Source organism: Apiospora marii (genome assembly GCF_038362585.1).
Source record: "Apiospora marii strain CBS 49790 chromosome Unknown utg000012l_segment0_segment0, whole genome shotgun sequence".
Lineage (NCBI taxonomy): Eukaryota > Fungi > Ascomycota > Sordariomycetes > Amphisphaeriales > Apiosporaceae > Apiospora > Apiospora marii.
Window position 1 is genome coordinate 383,877 of NW_027117383.1, and position 18,562 is coordinate 402,438.

The 18,562-nt window shown below is 56.7% G+C and overlaps 7 protein-coding genes across 7 annotated transcripts; 3 read left to right on the plus strand and 4 right to left on the minus strand.

Annotated features, from left to right (window-relative positions):
• Positions 1 to 2,120: 2,120 nt before the first annotated feature.
• On the plus strand, positions 2,121 to 2,384 carry PG985_014912 (uncharacterized protein; the record flags this gene model as incomplete). Its single annotated transcript, XM_066834678.1, has 1 exon — positions 2,121 to 2,384. The coding sequence occupies one exon, from the start codon at positions 2,121 to 2,123 to the stop codon at positions 2,382 to 2,384; it is 264 nt and encodes an 87-aa protein (XP_066677288.1).
• Positions 2,385 to 4,040: 1,656 nt separating this feature from the next.
• On the minus strand, positions 4,041 to 4,526 carry PG985_014913 (uncharacterized protein; the record flags this gene model as incomplete). The annotated part of the gene is made up of 1 exon (XM_066834679.1): positions 4,041 to 4,526. The coding sequence occupies one exon, from the start codon at positions 4,524 to 4,526 to the stop codon at positions 4,041 to 4,043; it is 486 nt and encodes a 161-aa protein (XP_066677289.1).
• A 415-nt stretch (positions 4,527 to 4,941) lies between these two features.
• PG985_014914 (uncharacterized protein) lies at positions 4,942 to 5,965 on the minus strand (the record flags this gene model as incomplete). The annotated part of the gene is made up of 2 exons (XM_066834680.1): positions 4,942 to 5,703; positions 5,813 to 5,965. 2 exons carry the CDS (start codon positions 5,963 to 5,965, stop codon positions 4,942 to 4,944), a joined length of 915 nt encoding a protein of 304 aa, XP_066677290.1.
• Positions 5,966 to 7,191: 1,226 nt separating this feature from the next.
• Positions 7,192 to 8,741, plus strand: PG985_014915 (uncharacterized protein; the record flags this gene model as incomplete). The annotated part of the gene is made up of 2 exons (XM_066834681.1): positions 7,192 to 8,046; positions 8,109 to 8,741. 2 exons carry the CDS (start codon positions 7,192 to 7,194, stop codon positions 8,739 to 8,741), a joined length of 1,488 nt encoding a protein of 495 aa, XP_066677291.1.
• Positions 8,742 to 8,822: 81 nt separating this feature from the next.
• On the minus strand, positions 8,823 to 10,712 carry PG985_014916 (uncharacterized protein; the record flags this gene model as incomplete). Its single annotated transcript, XM_066834682.1, has 5 exons — positions 8,823 to 8,867; positions 8,928 to 9,026; positions 9,098 to 10,139; positions 10,225 to 10,397; positions 10,452 to 10,712. The coding sequence occupies 5 exons, from the start codon at positions 10,710 to 10,712 to the stop codon at positions 8,823 to 8,825; spliced, it is 1,620 nt and encodes a 539-aa protein (XP_066677292.1).
• Positions 10,713 to 12,606: 1,894 nt separating this feature from the next.
• Positions 12,607 to 13,716, plus strand: PG985_014917 (vacuolar morphogenesis 7 like; the record flags this gene model as incomplete). The annotated part of the gene is made up of 1 exon (XM_066834683.1): positions 12,607 to 13,716. One exon carries the CDS (start codon positions 12,607 to 12,609, stop codon positions 13,714 to 13,716), a length of 1,110 nt encoding a protein of 369 aa, XP_066677293.1.
• A 531-nt stretch (positions 13,717 to 14,247) lies between these two features.
• PG985_014918 (uncharacterized protein) lies at positions 14,248 to 16,703 on the minus strand (the record flags this gene model as incomplete). Its single annotated transcript, XM_066834684.1, has 5 exons — positions 14,248 to 14,769; positions 15,006 to 15,444; positions 15,550 to 16,232; positions 16,281 to 16,317; positions 16,432 to 16,703. 5 exons carry the CDS (start codon positions 16,701 to 16,703, stop codon positions 14,248 to 14,250), a joined length of 1,953 nt encoding a protein of 650 aa, XP_066677294.1.
• Between the last annotated feature and the right edge of the window lie 1,859 nt (positions 16,704 to 18,562).

Consider the following 18,562-nt stretch of genomic DNA (forward strand, 5'->3'; position numbering starts at 1 on the left):
CTGTGGCCATGTTAGTGATGGTGGCGAATTCAGGCTTTGAAGGTGTGAATGGAAACAACGTACTAGCTGGGGAGCCCGTGGCAGGCAAAACAACGACGGCAAAGCTTGTGGGAGTGACGATCACGAGGTACGGCGGTTGCTTGACGACTCGGTTGCTGTGGTCGGTTGAGATGTCGTGGTTGGCTAGAATGGAATTTCTGTCATGTTGACCCGAACGCTACTCTGCTGCAAAGAGGCGCCGACGATGAGGTTAGCCTAGGTAATGGCGACGTCTGAGGCTAGCTAGGCAACACTCTCCGAGGCGGAGGTGGTGATGGTGGTGATTGCGGTTATTGGCAGTGATTGTAACCCGATTAGAGGATATTAGTTGGTTGATGTTGTGTTGGTTGATTGACACTTGCCGGTGGAACTCGTGGCAATCAAACCCACCTATCAAAGCATAATCACTCAAACCAGGTCATTTGTCGGTCCATTCCACTTGGAGTCTCACCCTACTTTCACGTCCAGGTTGGATCGAGTTCATATTTCCTGGGAAATGTTGGAGTGATGATCTGACGCCTAATGGGGCAACAATTACTTAAAGAATGAATATGTCTAGTAGGGCGTGGTCTGTCCTCATTGCCGTCATCCTCTTTATTCTTTCATTTGAAGCACCACGGACGAAATGGTAAATGTTTTGAGACCCGTGACTCTGTGCGAGATTTGAATCTAATGCATTCTGTCGCCTTGGAGGGAAAGATCGTAGTATGCAGTTTGTGTCGGCTGCGAAACGCAATACCGGGGTTAGATAGAAGAACAAAGTGTTCGTCTTACCTGTTGTTGATTACCGGCCCGCACTCGTGCCGGAACGTAATAGCACATGCCATCCGAGGTCATGTCGATCTGATGCGGAGAGGTTTATCAGTACGGAATAGATTAGCTAGTTCCAACCCACGATTTCCTGAATGATCCGGCAAGGCTGACAAGGCAAACAACAAATTGTTAAGAGTTTGGTGCTAAGAACTCATCGATAGACAGTTATGTAGTCACATTACTTGCAATCCCAATCGCAATGGGTACATCTGTTCCAGGTATGTAGCATATATTATCACGTATTAGGTAGATCGACTAATGTAGTCAACGGAACATGTCAGGTCCGGATCTCTGTCGAGGGCCTCCCGGCATGGCGCACCATCATGGAAGGGGCACTCTCCGAAAGCGCCCTGTACCTTTTCGCAGTAAGGATAAAGACTAAAGCTGAGCCTTTCCTTCAAGGGCGTACCTGCTACTCGTCTGACACTGGAAGAATCAGGCAAGGACTCCTATTTGGTAACAGAAAGAACGCAAGATATATTACCTATCAAGAAACAACTATCAGATGAAAAGAACATAGCCGGGGATTTATCTGAAGCTGTTGATCCGGCGCTCACGTTCACAAGTTAAAAAGGGTGGTTCGCGAAGTGACTCACTACAGCGTGTTATGTCGTATAGGATACAATCGTATGCTGCGTAACCATGGACCGAGACGGTCTGAGGAATCTACTTATTACTGTGGCCCTACTACTAGGAACTGCCAGTAGGAGAGTGCAGACGCTACGAGGTGTCATGTGTGTTGATCCAGCCAATCTACATGTCGTGATACTGGGCCTATTAGGCTGTAGTTGTTAGATGGGTAGATCGACTCCCTGTGGCGTAGAAAGTGCGAGAGGGTGTTTCCGTGTCAGTCCGTGACACACTTTGATGTTGAGCTCGACATGTGATCACCCATGAATCTTGACACTTCTCCTTTGACAGAGACTGAAATGGTTGGTTTGGAAATATTCGTATTCAATTTAAATCGTATACTCGATAAATTCGAGTTGACAAGTGAAATGTGATGATTCCTAGCCAGCGCTAGTCTCTCTGACGGCTTCCATGCATCTCTGCCACTCTCGGTTCCTAATTAACTGTGAAGTCTGACAACAACACTTAAGACTGTACCCACTAATGTTCACAACCCTGCAGTGTAGTATACCACACATTTCACTTGTCACAGCTAGTATCTCTTGATGCGTCCTTTCCCACAGTTACAATTAGTGTTTATTCGGAGACTAGGCTGTTCTGAAGCCACTCACAGAGTTTAGCGCTAACGATGGCACACAATGGGGCCGGAGAAGCCCCAAGGGCTTGTCCACCGCGCCTTTAACGGGTGCGAGGAGGGATGGCTTGGGGAGGGTCAAGAAGATCAGGCACATCCCGCGGGCCAGTACGAGCAGGCTCGACTCGAGCTGGAGCAGGTTGACTGGGAGGGGCTCGAGGGTCAGTACGAGCAGGGTCAACTCTGGCCGGGGCAGGGTCGACTCGGGCCGGAGCAGGTGGGGCTGGCGGAGCAGGAGGAGGGGGGGAGCAGGAACAGCCAGGGCTGAGGCTACGGATGCGACAAGGGCGAATACGGTGAGGTAGCGCATGGTGGTAATGGTGCTTCAAGGGCTGAAGTTGTTTGTCTGACGGAATGGAGAGGAGGTTTTATGTGTTGCTTGAATTGGAAGAATGGTTTGGCGACGTCGGTGTGAAAAGTAGCTCCTTGAGTTTGAATATTGGCCATTATTTATACATCGGCCGCAGCAGGTTCATGGCACTGTTGGGTTGGAACAATGCTATATTTGTAGAGACGAGGTTCAACCAACTCGATGTTACGCTGGATACTGTGGGAGTTTGCTCACTGGGAAGCAGCACGTAGAGTATACCCAATGGGGCGTTTTTAATGGGACCAACACCCGCGATCAACAAACAGTAAGCACATCACATCTTGGCAACCAGTTACCAACTCTTGTTCACAGCCAACATGTTGTCCAGTCAACAACATTTCGAAGGCATTTGTCGTGATTTCATCCTCCTTCTCATTTCATTGTGGCTTGGTTGCTTGCGATACGATTATGAGAGAGAGTAAACGACATGTCTCGGGTAGACAGCTCGGCGAATACAGAAGTAATCTCAGATGAGTCTGCGGGGGAAATCGAAGGCGAACTACCGGGCAGCCGCAGTCAAGCCATCGGGGGCGCAGTACTTGAAGCTTATGACAACAAGCGCTCGGCATTCTTTCCCCAGTGGAGTGTCTGCTGAACCGTCGATTGGGGCGTTGGTTAGGCGCTACATGTGGGAACTGCGTTTGGGGGTTGCATCAATGTTACCCTAGATCACAAACCCCGTGGTTCAGTCAAATACCGACATCAACCATGCGATGGCCCCCAATCGGTTTGGGCAAACAATGCACAATGTAGCTATCTTGGTAAGCTAAGACCTCCTAGCGTAGGAGCAAGGGACATTTGACTATCCAGGAAACTATATACGAGGATATATCAGGAAAAGTTGTACATGATGGGCACACAGCCCAAAGAGGAAACCAAATTGCCAATCTTAGAGCATGGCCCGTGGATCTCGGTGCCAGAAACGAAACCAGACGGTTGGGAATCGTGGTCATGATACATGAAATCCGTGTTGTCTCAAAGGCGATAGAAAATGTATGATCCAGCAACCGCAGCGTCGGTATGACATGTTGTTATGCCCTTTGCTGGCGAAACCACCGGGCGGAGAATTGCTTCAAGCTTTGAACATCCGATTTTCCATATAGACTGAAGGGGAAGGGGCAGAGTGAAATCGCATACAACCTTTATATCGAATTGTGTGCGTTCTACTTGAGAGGTCCAATCAAAGATAATCGGTGCGCCTAAAGGGGAGCGAGACTGTGAAAAAGACCAGTCCGTCTATATGTTATGAACTGTCTATGACGGAAATTAAAATGAGAACAGAGGCTGTGCTGATTTATATGATCAAAGCTCAAGAGCTCCGGGTCCGAACTATGTGTCTCATCCGTAGCGTGGTTGAGATGCGAGGTCGACGCTTTGTCGTCCTCGTCGGCTTGTGCTTTGCTAAGTAGGCCTCGGGAGATAGCACGTAGCCCGACCCTCCATACTAGGTAAACATGATTAGAATTCCATCCTGGGTGTTGGTTGAGTGGCGTGAAAGTTTTACATCAAAAGAGGGCAAGCAAATTTATCAGACCGCCGTCCGCTCCCAGTACTTCACTTGGACGGCCCCTCCCGATGCATATCCTCCTCTGCAGGAGGCAGAGTTTCATACCGCTCCGCCCCCTCTGGCAAGTCCACGACCGCAGAGCGGGTATAGATATGCTTGCCGCCCGCCCAGTCCAGGCCCTCAATACATCCCCCCTTGATACTGACGGTCCAGCGCGGCGTCCCGTCGGGCGCGACGATGCGGTGAAACAGGCGGGACCCGCAGTCGCGGCAGAACCAGCAGCGCATGGTGCCACCCTTGTCGGTAGGCCGCTCGTAGCAGCCCAGCTGGGCCTCGAGCTCGGGCGACAGCGGGAAGAGGCCCGCGGCCGGATATATGGCCGAGGTGCCGAATGCGGACCCGGATTGCTTCTGGCACTCGGTGCAGTGGCAGTGGAACAAGGCGATGCGCTGGGCCGACGGGGTGGGGAAACTGACGTGGCCGCATTGGCAGCGCACGGTAAGGGGCTGGGCAGAGACGTCTGTAGACGACATATTCGAGTAGTGGCTAAATGCCAAAAGCCGTCGTGATTGTATGTGACGCGAAGATTGGCGATGCTTCCGGTGTCGTTGGGGCTCCTTTTTGGCGACCCATGGAGGTTTGGCGGGGTCGAAGTAAGCATCGGGGTAGATTTGGGGAATCCAGGGTAGAAAGCCTCCTGAGTTACTGGTTACTGCCGCCACTGCTGTCACTGAGATCTTCAACGCACGAATCAATAGGTTAAAACGGTGATGCCCAAGTCAAATGTAGAATGCATATATTTGATCTTCCCTGTCTACTTTCCACTTCTATACTGATGAAAAACTACTGCGAAACGCGAGTTGTTGCAACAACTTGCCAATCTCCTAGTCAGCCGTCCAAGTGAGGTACGCATCAATTAATTTTGGAGACCCCCTACGTCATTGCCTCTCACAGCTTAAAACACACAAAGTTCATCCTCCGCGTGCTCACATCCGCCAAATGATCCGTCTGCCCCTCCTCGACGCCCTCCATCTCGACCTCCGTCCGCCACCGCGTCCCCGTCGCCTCGCCGACCTCGTCCCACAGCCTCTGCCACGACGCGCCGTCGTGCAGGAACCGGCGCTCGCCCCGCACCCCCACGATCTCGCGGGGCGACGTGCTGGCCACCTGCCGCCCAAAGATCATCGCGCCTTTCCCGTCGCCGTCCCCGTCCCCGTCCGCGCCCGCGCCCACCGACGCCTCTTTCCGGAAGAACCGCACGACCCGCTTCGCCGCGACGACCTGGTCGGTCCACGTGAAGAGGTGGAAGAAGGCGCTCGCGTGCACGATGCTGATCTGGCCGTCCAACACCGCCAGCGCGGGGTCGCCGCCGCCACCCGTGCCCTCGGCCTCGGCTAGCGCATCGCCCACCACCAGCGTCGCCTCCCTGCCGAACGCCGCGTCCCGGTCCCGAAATAGCTCGAACCCGGCCTCGATGAACGGACACTCCAGATCTGCCCCGTACAGCCGCGAGGGAGCGACCCCGGACCAGGCCAGGTGCCGCAGCACCTGGCCCACGCAGCACGCCATATCCAGAAACTTGGCCGTGGAGCCCGGTGCCCGCAGGCGCACCAGGGCGGCCTGGTAGTGCGGGTCGTCGACGAAGGCCAGGGACAGGAAGCGTAAGGTGCCGATGCAGGTGTAGGGCTTGACGGCCCACATCTTGTCTCGCTTCGGCAGGGGGGCCACAGGGTGGGGCCCTCGTCAGCTTTTCTCTCTCGGATTTCGGAGAATAAGAGAGGCAAACAACAAGGGGGACGGGACGTTACGTGCTACTTACGACGGCATGGATGTGCGCGCTCGCTTCCTGGGCCGGGATGCCGCTGTACTCCTCGAGGAGCTGGCGGATGGGGCCGATGTCGTCTGGGAGCTCGGCGCGGTAGATTCTGGCTTTGAGCTGCTCTAGGTCGTACGCTTGTTTGGAGTCTGCCATATTGGAGTCTTTACTGATGTGTTGGCAAAACTCAGATACACGGACCGAGTTGGACAAAGCGAAGAGCGGCTTTTTAGGTATGTAGTCCAGTTAGCCGTTCCCGGCTCCGAGTATCCGGATGTTGCCTTTCGCCCCCCATGACTTAGGCGGGCGGGTTTTAACTTCGTCGCCACTTGTCAAGGAACCAGTGTTCGTCTGATTGTGATGAGTCATGTCCGGTTTCGAGATCCATTGTCCATCAAGGGCCGGCGCATCGAGTAGTCCGAACGGGACGGGTCGGGTCGGGAATATTTGGTGGTACGTTCGCGTGAGATTGCGCCGCTAGACCCCGTTCCCCTTCCTCCGGGGCTCGTTGAGTGGCTTCCCTGACCGCGCATCATTAACTTCCCTGACCGCGCATCATTAACTGTCAATTGCGATAGTTGGCATAAATAATGCGATGTTTACTAATCAAAAGACTGTCACATTGCAGTATCTAATTGTTACTATATTCCCGCGTATTTGTGCACAAACGCCTAAGTAGATCACTTATTTGACAGATATTGAGGGCTGTCGTTGTGTGACCACCCCTTCGTTTAGCATCGGACACCTCACAGGTACGTAACGCATCAGGCATGTTTGCATACTTCAACGTCACTATACACCCAATCTTTCCCGGTGATATGAACCTCCGTGTTCAGTATGACGAGACTTCAATTCCAGCACGATACGATTGGCAGCGGCTGTTTGTTTGTTTGTTGCCTTTCGGTGCGGACAAACAATGCCAAGTCTTCTAAGCAAGCCCCCCTGGGATCTGGCGTTCGGAACCGGGACCGTCCTTCCCCAATCGGACTCCGCCTGGCTGAGGAAGAAGCAATCAATTTCAAGGTGGCGCTGAGACATTGGACAAGCTGGGCAGCCAGCAGAGGCATACCGGTTTCTGGGTGACCGGTCGGACCTCTGTGGCTGATCGCCATGTGTTACCATCAGCTTGGCATGCGTGCGTTAGGAAGCGTGCGAATGAGAGGGCGCGTGCATGCATGTCTTTCGGAGTACAAGAGGGTTAGCCGTTGAACTTGCATATAACATATGAGAGGGCGACATCCCGACCCGACCTGCATGTTTGTCGCCCCGAAGCTGGATTGCGTCTAAACCTGCTGCGGATCAAATTGTCATCCGTCTTCGAAATAAAAGGCGAAACCTCATCCATTCTCGCGATGCTTGGGCTATGCAGACTATGGGCCCTGATGTGGTTCCTCCTGGACTGGGAACTCCACGCCTGTAGCACCACCACCCAACCTCGACAGTACGATGCGGGAATTGAGCTGCTGCGGCCCCGGCTCTCGAAGGGCGCCCAGATCTTCCTGCCGGGGTCCGAGGGGTACAAGAACGCGACGTTGAGATGGAGTAGTCTCTTCGCCCCCGTCCTCGCCGTCGTGGTCGCGCCCAGGACGGAGCGCGACATACAAGAGACCATTAAGTACGCCAACGAGGCCGGGTCGCCCTTCCTCGCGATCGGCGGGCGCCACGGCACGACCAAGGCCCTCAACAACGCCAAGAACGCCGTCGGGATCTGGACGCGCGCCATGCGCACCATCACCGTGCACGAGCCCCTCGGCCAGGACGGGACGGGCACCGCGACCGTTGAGCCCGGCGTGCAAGCCGGCGAGCTGACCTCGACGCTCTTCGCGCAGGGCAAGGCCGGGGCCTCGACGGCGTGCGATTGCGTCGGCGTCATGGGCGCGATGCTGGGCGGGGGCCACGGGTTCCTGCAGGGCCGCTACGGGCTGACGGCCGACAACATGGTGTCGGCACGCGTGGTGACGGCCGAGGGAAACGTGGTGACGGCGTCCCGCGCCGAGAACCCGGACTTGTTCTGGGCGCTGCGCGGCGCGGGGCACAACTTTGGCGTCGTGGCGTCGGTCGAGTACCGCGTCTTTGCGCGGCGGCCCGAGACGGACGCGTGGGCGTACGAGGAGTTCGTCTTCGCGCACGACCGGCTCGAGAGGGTCTACGGGCTGGCGAACGGCATGATTGGGGGGCCGGTGGAGCTGACGCACTATGGGCATTTCGAGCGTCGAGTAGGGGTTGATGCCAAACATGTGAGTTTTTCTCTTATAACACAATAGTCGGGGACGCCCTCACTTACCCTTCCTCCATCTAGCCTGTGCTGCCCTTCTGGGTCATCTGGCAAGGCCCCAAAGTCCCGACCAAGTACACCGCCCCCCTGCGCGCCCTCGGTCCCCTATCGACCAAGACGGGCGTCGTCGACATCACGCAGCTCAACGGCGTCGCGGGCGCGAACCTCTCGTCCCCCTTCTGCGCCAACGGCGCCGAGGCCGTGTTGTCCCCCACCGGCCTGCGCAGGTGGAACACGACGGCCCTGCGCCGGGCGCTGGACGTCTTCGCCTCGTTCCCGGCCCACCTGCAAAACTCGGCGGCCCTGCTCGAAGGCTACGCCACGCAGGCCGTGCGGCGCGTCCCCGACGCCGAGACGGCGTACCCGGAGCGGTTCAACAACCTGCTCGCGTCGCTCGTCATGATCGCCACCGAAGACGATGACGAGCAGGGAAAAGACGTCCTGCGCGCCGAGATGAAGGGGTACGCGGACCGGTTCCGCGACGCGCTGGTCGAGGGGAGCGGGGACGGGCTTTATGCGTACGTGAACTACGCCTCGGGGGACGAGGGGTTGGAGGCGGTCTATGGGTACGAGCCGTGGTGGCTGGAGAAGCTGAGGCGGTTGAAGCGGGTTTGGGATCCGAAGGGGAGGATGGATTTCTATAATCCTATTTCGTAGTGCTTTTATAAGACCCTGATCGTACATAGCCTCTGTACTACTGCCATTTTAAGACCACTTCTTGCTATTCCCCGGTATCTACTATTCGTCCGCACTCTTACTCCAGCTGCGGATACGCGCTCCGTACTACCGCAACATGTGTCAGCTGGTTGTCCCACAACTTATCTAGTCATTATTCCAACTTACGTGATAAAAAACAAACGGCACCGGGATAAACAGCACAGCTATGCCGCCCAGCAGCGAGTTCCCCGGCCCAACCCCAAGTCGACCGAAAAGCGCTCGTGCCTAGGTGGTTTCCCCTTTGTTAGCCTGGCTCCGCACGACGGCGGGGGGAGGAATGATCGAGAACGACTCACAAAGAGGGGGAACGATGCCCCAAATGAGGCCCGGAACAGCGCCGCCCCAGCAAAGACGGACGCCGCGTCCCGGGCGTAGGCGATGCCGATGTAATTGTAAATGGAGTTGAACAGCGTGACCATCCCCACGGAGAAAAGCCCCGACCCAAAAACCGAGACGACCCAATGGACGTCCGGCCTTGACGTCCAGCCGAACCAGAACAGGCAGACGGGCAGCGCGAAGCAGCCGACGAACGTGGGCGGCAGCAAGTCCTCGGGCACGAAGGTGCCGTCGCGCATCTTGGGCACAATCCTGAGGCGCGTCCAAACGAGGAAGAGCGGGACGGTGACGGCGGCGAAGACGAAGATGCCGAGGAAGACCAGGCCCTGCTGGCCCGAGGTGAAGTGGTAGATATCGCCGTAGACGAGCGGGAAGGACTCGAACCAGAGGAAGAGCACGCCGTACAGGAGGCCGGCGTACAGGTCCACGAGCAGGATGACGGGCTCGCCGAAGGTCAGGGTGAAGGCCCGGCCCAGCATGACGAGGGTGTCTTTCGGGGTGTGGTGCGCGGCGTCTATCTCGGACTGGCTCCGCAGCCGGTCGTTTCCCGTCGCCTTCCGCAGGCGTTTGGCGCGTTGGTAGAGGATGCTGGCGCTGCTCGTCTCGGGGAAGAGGAAGAACATCATGAGCAGAACGAGCACGCCCAGCCAGGTGAAGACCCAGATGGTCCAGCGCCAGCCCTGGGCCGGGGCGAGGTAGCCGCCGATGATGGGGCCGAAGACGGGGCCGCATATGCCCGCCGAGGCCCAGATGCAGAGCAGGGACGGGACCGCGGTCGGGTGGTAGATGTCGGTGATGGTGCCTCCCCCAGTCGACAGGCACGGGCTCCCGCAGAACCCGGTCACCCAGCGGAAGACGAGGAAGACGGTCACGTTGGGCGCGAAGCCCACGGGAAGCTGCAGGAGGAGGAAGGCGAAAAGGGTCCAAAAGAAGATTCCTGAGCGACCGATCTTGGGCATCTCGGATAGGGGTGACCAGAGCATGGGCCCGACTCCGTATCCCCTATGAGGTGAGAGTGGGTGAGAGTCAGGATCGTATGCTAGTAACAGGGCCGTAAACCGTCAGACCGTTCGGGATGGATGCTCACAGAGTGAAAAGGGAAAGGCCCAAGGTGGCGACGATCTCGCTCACGCCGAACTCCGCCATTAGGTTGGCCTCGCCGGGTACGTAGATGGAGCTGGCAATGTAGACGGCGAAGTTGAGGAGGCATAGCTGGAAGGCGATCAAGTACTTGAGACCGGGGGGCCAGTTCTGCGGGTTCTGCGAGGACAGTGAGTGAGTGATGCAGCTAGATAGAAGGGGGGGATTTCGAACTTCTGGGTCATCAGGGCCATACCAGCTGACTATCAGCACGCTGTGCTCATCGACTGTATGTGATGCCGCACCTTGATAGTCGAGGGCGGGTGGCGCCTGGGTCTGTGTGTCGCTTGGTTTCTCAGATGCGCTTGCATCGTACTTCTGTACTGCCCCTTTCCAAAGAGACGGATCCCGTTCGTCAGGATATTGGAAGAGTCTTCCGCGAGAAACAGCGCGCACGAATTGACCAAATATGGTGGTCTGTAGATGGAAGGCCATGTCGCAAACGGATTAGTGCCCAAGAGGTTGACCCAAGACCAGTGATCGGGAGCTTGCTGGTACTTCATTTGCTCCCCCTTATATGCATCTACAGTCCGGCGATGTTGTGGCCGGACTTAGACATGTTAACGTCGCAAAGTCCGGCGGCGACGATGAAGGCAGAATTGTAGTCGGACGGTCGGAGGATCATCGCTGCTTCCATGTGGTTGATCTGATGTCAATCCCGCCCTGCATTATCGCCGATGACGCGGGGCGGGTAACTACTGGCTATGTACATCCAGACACGCGGTATGTGTCTGATTGAAATTGAAAGCGCTCTAAACGCCGACGACGACAAAACTACCTAAGTGACATGATATACATTGACAGATATCGATTGACTTGGTGAATGGAAGCACTGATAGCCTTACCTGTACCCTAATATCGGAATATTCACAGAGTAAAGATTGGTAAGATTGATAAGACCAGGCACTCAATTGCCCGGTGTCAGGGAGCAAGGGGTGTGTATCGCATGGCAATGACAAGAATCTTCAGCTGCCTTGATATTCTTGCCGACAAGGTAGAAACTGGCAAACAAAGGGGAGGCCTCCCAACTAATAACTCACTGAGTATGCGAAAATACCACTTGAAAGCGGCAGGCTGGAGGTGAATTTGGAGAGAGGTTGTTATGAGTGTAGTCACACCACTGTAGCGGATGGCACGGTGTTTGTATGGAGTGAGATGATCCTCAGTGGGGGAACCGACCTGCGGTCAGGATAGTGGGCTGCCGCTACAATTCAAAGTCCAAGGGTGGAAGAGCAAGACTGAAGTAAACCTCCAGCTTGTAGCAGCCACACCGCCACGCGTGGCTCAACTCATTGAGAGGAAGGCAGGCCTGCGCATCTCCCGAGATTTTGAACTCGGCGCGCTGTCCCGAATCTCCCAAGATCGGATCAACTGTCAAGTCAGATGTGCCCAGGAGGCTGGGCGAAAGGTAAAAGGCAATGTCGGCCAATGGCGTCGAGAATGATTCGTCTCCGATGTGACCTGTGGTTTGGTGCCTGAATCGTACAACCCCCCTGCCCTCAACAAAGCGACCCATGCACCGGCGCTGGGGCCATTTCCAGAACGATGTTCTCGACCCCGTGCAAATGGGGGGAGAGGGGACATCGAATGTGGAATCGGCACTGCAGCGTCTCTCCCGCGAGGGTTCCATACGTATGCACGACATGATCATTACATTCGGCCTCTTCTCCAGTAGGGCATGCGCAATGTCTGTCAACGTAGAATTTGCACCATGGTCCTGGAAACAGAACGATATGGGTAGGTTCTGAGACCACGGTCGAAGTTTCGGTGCACGCGACAGGCAAAAGAGTCAATGTCCTTGCGTGGCGGTCATGTGTCGGTGCCTGGGCCCTTAAATGCTGGAGCGCTGAGGTTTGTCTGGGCGGTGGACAGGAACAGTGGACAGACAGTGGACAGTGGACTGCTGGACGTTGTGGATGGATCGCAATCTGGTCCCCACATTCTAATGCGGCTGCCTTATGCACCAGCGCGACTCAATGCGGTGCAAGTGCAGGTGCAGCGGGCCTAGCGCGCTGCCATTAGTGCTACAGGCATCTGGTAGCGGCTTGGGCCTGCCAGGCGTGACCTCTACCGTCATTCACCCACTGCGACTACTCCAAAACCTCATCTCTTCTCCTCCGGTTTCAACACCTCAACACCCCAACCCAAAAATACATACACATCAGCCAGTGGCGTTCTCTGGATTCCAAGTTTTTCCCAATACGTCTTTAGTCCTTTTTCTGCTCTCTTGCGACCTGGCGACCATCGGTATCTCCAAAACCACCGCCCACCGCCCATTCGATTCGATTGTATACCATCACTCCCACAAGTCACACCCAACCCGACCACCATGGCGCCACCCGCCGAGATAACCATCCCCACGACGTCGCTCTCCAAAACCGACGACGGCTCCAAACCGTACACCCTCTACAACATCACCCTCCGTCTACCGCTCCGCACATACGTCGTGCAAAAACGCTACAACGACTTCGCCGCCCTGCACCAGGCAATCCAAACACATGTGGGCGCCCCACCCCCCGCACCGCTTCCCGGAAAGTCATGGTTCAAGAGCACGATAAACTCGCCGGAGCTGACGGAAGACCGACGCCGGGGCCTCGAGACATACCTTCGCGGCATCGCCGAAAGCCCGGACCGGCGGTGGCGGGACACGCCGGCCTGGCGCACATTTTTGAACCTGCCGGGCCTCAACAGCGCCGGCAACAGCGCGGCCTCGGTGCGCGCGGGCGGCGGGTTCGGCATCCCGACGCGAGACGCGGCGAGAAATGCAGGTGCGCAAGACCCCGGTACATGGCTGGACCTACACAAGGAGATGAAGGCTGAGCTTCAAGAGGCACGGCGATGTCTGGCGAGGCGAGACGGCGCGACAGATAACGCCACGGCCCTGGAGGCCGGGGCGGCGGCCAAGCGATCGCTCGTGAAGGCCGGCGGCTACCTCACATCGCTGGGCGATGGGCTGCGCGGCATCGCCGACAGCAAGAGGCTGGGCGAGGGCGAGATCCGGCGGCGGAAGGACCTGTTGTCGGCCGCTAGGGTGGACCGGGACGACTTGGACAAACTGAGCAGCGCTATTGCGACGCACATGAAGGTGGGAGGGCACGGAAGCTCGGGCATGCCCTCGGCGAGCGATAAGGTCGCTCTGCTGGGCGGGGACCGGCCACGCGCTTCGGGACGGGTGCTGGGTGCGCCGCTGCCCGAGACCGACAGGACGAGGGAGCTCGACAATCAGGGCGTGGTGCAGCTACAGCGGCAGATGATATCTGAACAGGATCAAGACGTCGAGAGCCTGACCAAGATAGTGCAGCGGCAGCGGGAGATCGCGGAGGAGATCAACAGCGAGGTGACGCGGCAGAACGAGATGCTGGAGGCGGTGGACGACGACGCCAGCCGCCTCGACAAGAAGACGAATATCGCCAAGAAGCGGGTCAAGAACTTGCGATGACGGGACCTTCTCCTGGGCTTGACCGTACGAGGGACGCTGCTCTGGGTCGAGGTCTTCGTGATCGCGGTCCAGCTCGCAAGGGGGATCCTGGGATGGACGGCCTGGTGCGTCCGGGCCGCGCTGGTGCTGACCCGTCGACTGCTCTGACGAGACAGGCAAACGAAAGAAGAGATTGGGGTTGATTTGCTGTTTTGGTTGCATAGGGGGTTGTGTACGAGACGCGACGTGGTTCCAGCATTTTGAATTTCCCATTTTCCCCAGTAAAGCGAGTTTAATGAATTTATTTTGGATCGGACACGATAGGGCCTGTTTTCTTGTTGTTTGTTTTTTCTTGCCCGCGCTTGGGTTGTGGGAGAGCGGCATTGGGACAGTATGATACCACACACAATAGAGACTGTTAATAATCATGATAGCTACGGAGAATGTTACATATCTGGCGACGGCTGATACATGATATAATATCCATCAGAGCATCCTCGTTCTTCTTCTTTATCGCCCGTCCCTTCGCCCGTGGCCGAATGTACCATACGACTACCGTGCCGTTCGGTGGTGCTGGATGATGATGTCCGACGCACGTTCGGCTAGCGCATATATGGTCGCGGTCAGGTGGCCGCTGATCTGGAGCGGCATCACCGAGGCGTCGACCACCCGGACGTTCCGGGTCCCGTACACGCGGAGCTCGGGGTCGACGACGCCGCCGAGGTCGCGCGACATCATGGCGGCTGTGCCGAGGCCGTGGTGGTTTGGGGCGGCTGTGTGGGGAGCGGGGATATCCCGAGTTAGTATCATGGTACGAGGTGGGCAAGAGGCTGATGCATGGGGGTGGGTGCAAGTTAAGAAAGAGAAGAAGACCGACTCACCAGCGCTTGTCAGATGCGCCTCCCACTGTGCATCCGTCGCGTTGAAATCTGGCAGCGCTTCTGCGCCGGGCACGGTGTTGGCGCCTACCAGCTCGGCCATGGGCGAGGTTTGCCAGAACTTCTGCGCCACGCGTCCGGCGGCTATGGCGATGGTCTTGTCGAAGTCGGAGAGGAGGTATTGCGGGTCAATTTTCTATCGCGTTCACGGTATCAGTTGGGTTCGAGGCTAAGCGGATAATACAAGGTCCCAGGTGAGGGACCAAGTGAGGGAACGGGTGGCGAGGGAAGACGGGCTAGAGCATAGACAGTTGGGCGCAGACGCGCATCTGCTTCCAGCCCGGAGTCGGGAGGGAAGACAGGCTAAGGCCATGACAGCGAACGCGGAGGGTGAAAGGGATGGAAGGAGAATCCCGTGAGATTAGTACGTACCGGTCCCCGGTCCCCGACGCCAAGGTGCACGCTGCCCCGCGAGAACGGGAGGAGGGGCCACCACGCCGATCCGAATTGACCGGGCTGCGCGAAGCCGATGATCTCGGCGACGGTGACGTTCTTGGTGAAAATGAGTTCGTGTTGGAGATGAAACACGCGTTCTAGGGCTGCGGCCGAGACTCTTCCACCGTTCGCGGCGGCGACCTGGGTGGACCAGATGGGTATGGAGTCGAGGGTCCGGGAGGCGAGGGCGGCCAGCCTGGAGTGACCAAAGAGATCGGCGGCGGTCAAGAAGGTGGCGTAAGGGGTGATGGCGCCGGTTTTGAGGGCTTCGGGTGTGGTGCCGTTGTAAACGATGATGGTGTTGGGCTGCTCTTGGAAGTTCTCGCCGACTCCTGGAAGGTCGACGACTACGGGTATACCGAGGGAGGAAAGGATGCTGTATTCCAGTTATTAATGTTCTTAATCCTCGTCGATGAACGTGTAAGGGAGAGGGCGCGATCGAGTGCATAGGAAGAAGGGGGGGAAGATGGTGTCGCCTTACTCTGGATTCCCCACCCCTGATTGCTCGAGGATCAAGGGAGTCTGAATGGCTCCCGCGGAGAGGATTACTTCTCTCTTGGCCACCACAGTGATCGTATCCCCGTTCGGGGTCTCGTACTCGACGCCCCGCGCCACCACTGTCGCGTCTCCGTCCTCCGTGCCACACACGCCGTCTTCCCACACCACCCGCTTCACGGTCCCCCGAACAATGTCGAGGTTCGGTCGATCTACCACATCCCAGAGATACGCCCTCGCCGCGTCCTCGCGCACGTCCGCCATCCGGTCGACGGTCATCGGCCACGCCGCGAACCCCCGCACGTCGCCCCCGTTGGGGTCGTGGTTTCGCCGCTGCCCCAAGGCTTCCCACGTCGTGGCCATGCGGTCAAACAGCGTGCCGTTGAGCATCTCGTACGGGAACCCCGTCCGTAGCGGACCCGACTCGCCGTGAAACGCCGGGTCCCAGGCCGCGCCCGCCGCCGTCTGGGCTTCGGTGGGGGGTGCGAACGACTCGCCGCGGAGGTAGTACGGGTACAGCGCGCTCCAGTTCCAGCCGGGGTTGCCGAGCGCGGCCCAGGCGTCGAGCTCGGGGGCGTCGCCGCGGACGTACGTCATCCCGTTAATGGTGCTGGTGCCGCCGATCGCTTTACCTTGGTGGTACTCCAAAGAACGGTTTTCCAGGTGTCTCTGTGGCGTCGTCGCATCTAGCACACGGGGTTAGATCCGAAGACTAACCCTCCAAGTCAATTCCTGACCAATCTTCGTAGTACACCTTCGTACGGAGTCGCCTGCGGATTCGCATGCACGGGGCACATCTTACTTGGGAGATGTTAGTTGGGGTCCCGGGAAAGGCCTTCATGTTCACTATCTCTGGGGCGCATCTTACCATTGCCAGTCAATATGCGTTCCGAACGGCACAGTGAACGCGAGCGGGTTGGTGACGTTCGGGTTTGCGCGTTCGTCGCATCCCGGCTCGATCACTAGAACACTCACGGACGGGTCCGCAGACAGTCGATTGGCCACCACGAGGCCCGCCGTCCCGGCGCCGGCGACTACGTAGTCGTACTCGTAACATGACGCCAAGGCGAACAAGCCCAGTGTCGCTATCAGGGTGGCTCGTACGGTCATTGAGCGATCGCGTGCGTCGTAGGAATGCATGATGAGCGGCTGGTAAGTCACGGAGAGACCTAGAAGCCGAGTCAAAACGTTGACGGGAGGCAATCCACAGTTTCTGCGCTTACGCAATTTTGGCCCGAAAAAAGGGACGCCCATCTACCAACGTCATACCAAGCTATTCTGTATCACGGAAATGGAGGTCCGATACGGGCGTGAACCCCGTGAACCCCGCGATCCAATAGCCAAGACAAGGGGTCCCACCATCTCGGTCCCGAGCTTCAGCTCCTTCACATTAAATAGTTACTGATGGAACCACCCACCAATTTGGAGGATGCTCCATACTAGATTGATTCTCCCCTTGATGGCGATTGCGTTGCTTTTCGTACAGTACTTCCGGTGGATAACTGAGAAGCCATTTCATCCAACCGGGTATTCCATTGAATATAATAAACGTTATGTCAATAGCATTAATTGATTCCTGGTATGTACAGTACGGCATAATCCGGTGGGAGTAGCGTTCTCGCTATCAAGGGGATATGTGGAAAGCATTGGGGGGTTACACAACCTACGACTCCTAAAGCATGACACCCACCTGCATGACCACGTGCAATGCACGCAATCAGACACAAGTGACTATGAGCACATTCAGTACCAAGAGAAATTTCTTGAGATAAACTCAATTTAACATTCAATGGACGACCTATATTGATGTTACTCAAAACAACAAAGATGATCGTGAGATCCTTGCTCTTGCTCAGGGCTGCCGCATACCGAAATGAAATGTCACTCAAGCTCAAATGTGCCAACCCCGCATAACACGGCTTCGAGTTCCCGGTGCAGCTATGTATGACCATTGGTAGCATTGCTCTAGTACTCGCCATATAGAACCGTGGCGGGCTGACGCTGCGGACAACCTTGTGGTTTCGCCTGTCGGCTTCGTGCCGCGGGAAAGTCCGCATCCATCTGGTTGCTTCTTCGACGCCCTGAGCTAGTCCATGTCAGCGGCTGTATGCAAGTATCCTCGTTTTGGACAGGGGCCACTGACATCGTTGATCTTCTACCTCTTGGGCTCCGGCAGGGTTGCTCGAGCCGATGGCGGGGCAATCTTGGCCAGCCGGTGATCGCGGAGAGCCGTTCCAGGGTCACTGCCTGATGGGTTTGGGACAACAGGCGTTCGACTCCCTCTCCCGATCGATGGCAGGGCACCAGGGTGCCCCTGTTGATCTTTTTTTGGGCACTTTTCGAGGCTCTCGGAACGTGGCTGGAAGTCTCACTGGACTCTTTGTAGATTCACTTTAACATGGGAAGAATAATCTGGTTGTACCACTGGAGATAGTTCAGCAGAGAAAATAACATCATTGGATAGGAAATGAACAAGACCTTCGCATTGACCGATGCAAATCGAGTAGGGGTCTCCAAATTGGCAGCGGCAATCAACCCGAACCGGCCATTTCAATTCTTACTATGCTCTATTCGTGCTGAGATGCAGATGGAACGGAAGTGTGCATGACAACCAACCTCTTCCACCGGCGGTGTGTCTCACCTGAACAGTTCCGGTTAGAGGGAGTATATGTCGAGCCGGTGCACCCGGTCGTTTTCCGGCGGCTTGCCGTCTACTGTACTTCGTGATGTACCTATCATTGAATCAATTTCATCGTTCCTGAGATGTGCACGTAACCAGTGGGGCTGGGCTCGACCAGTAGGAGTCATGCCGCCTGTTTCCTCGCCAAGGTTTCTAACCCCACCTAGAATCTGGCGAGATGCCGATGATCCTAGTTGATACAACCCAATCTAGGGGACTTGACGATCTGAGATGTTTGCTTGACTGCGCTGCCAGCCTGCAGTGTGACCATCCAAAATCTATCTAGTGAGGCGAACACCCCTCTCTCCGTTTGAATAAT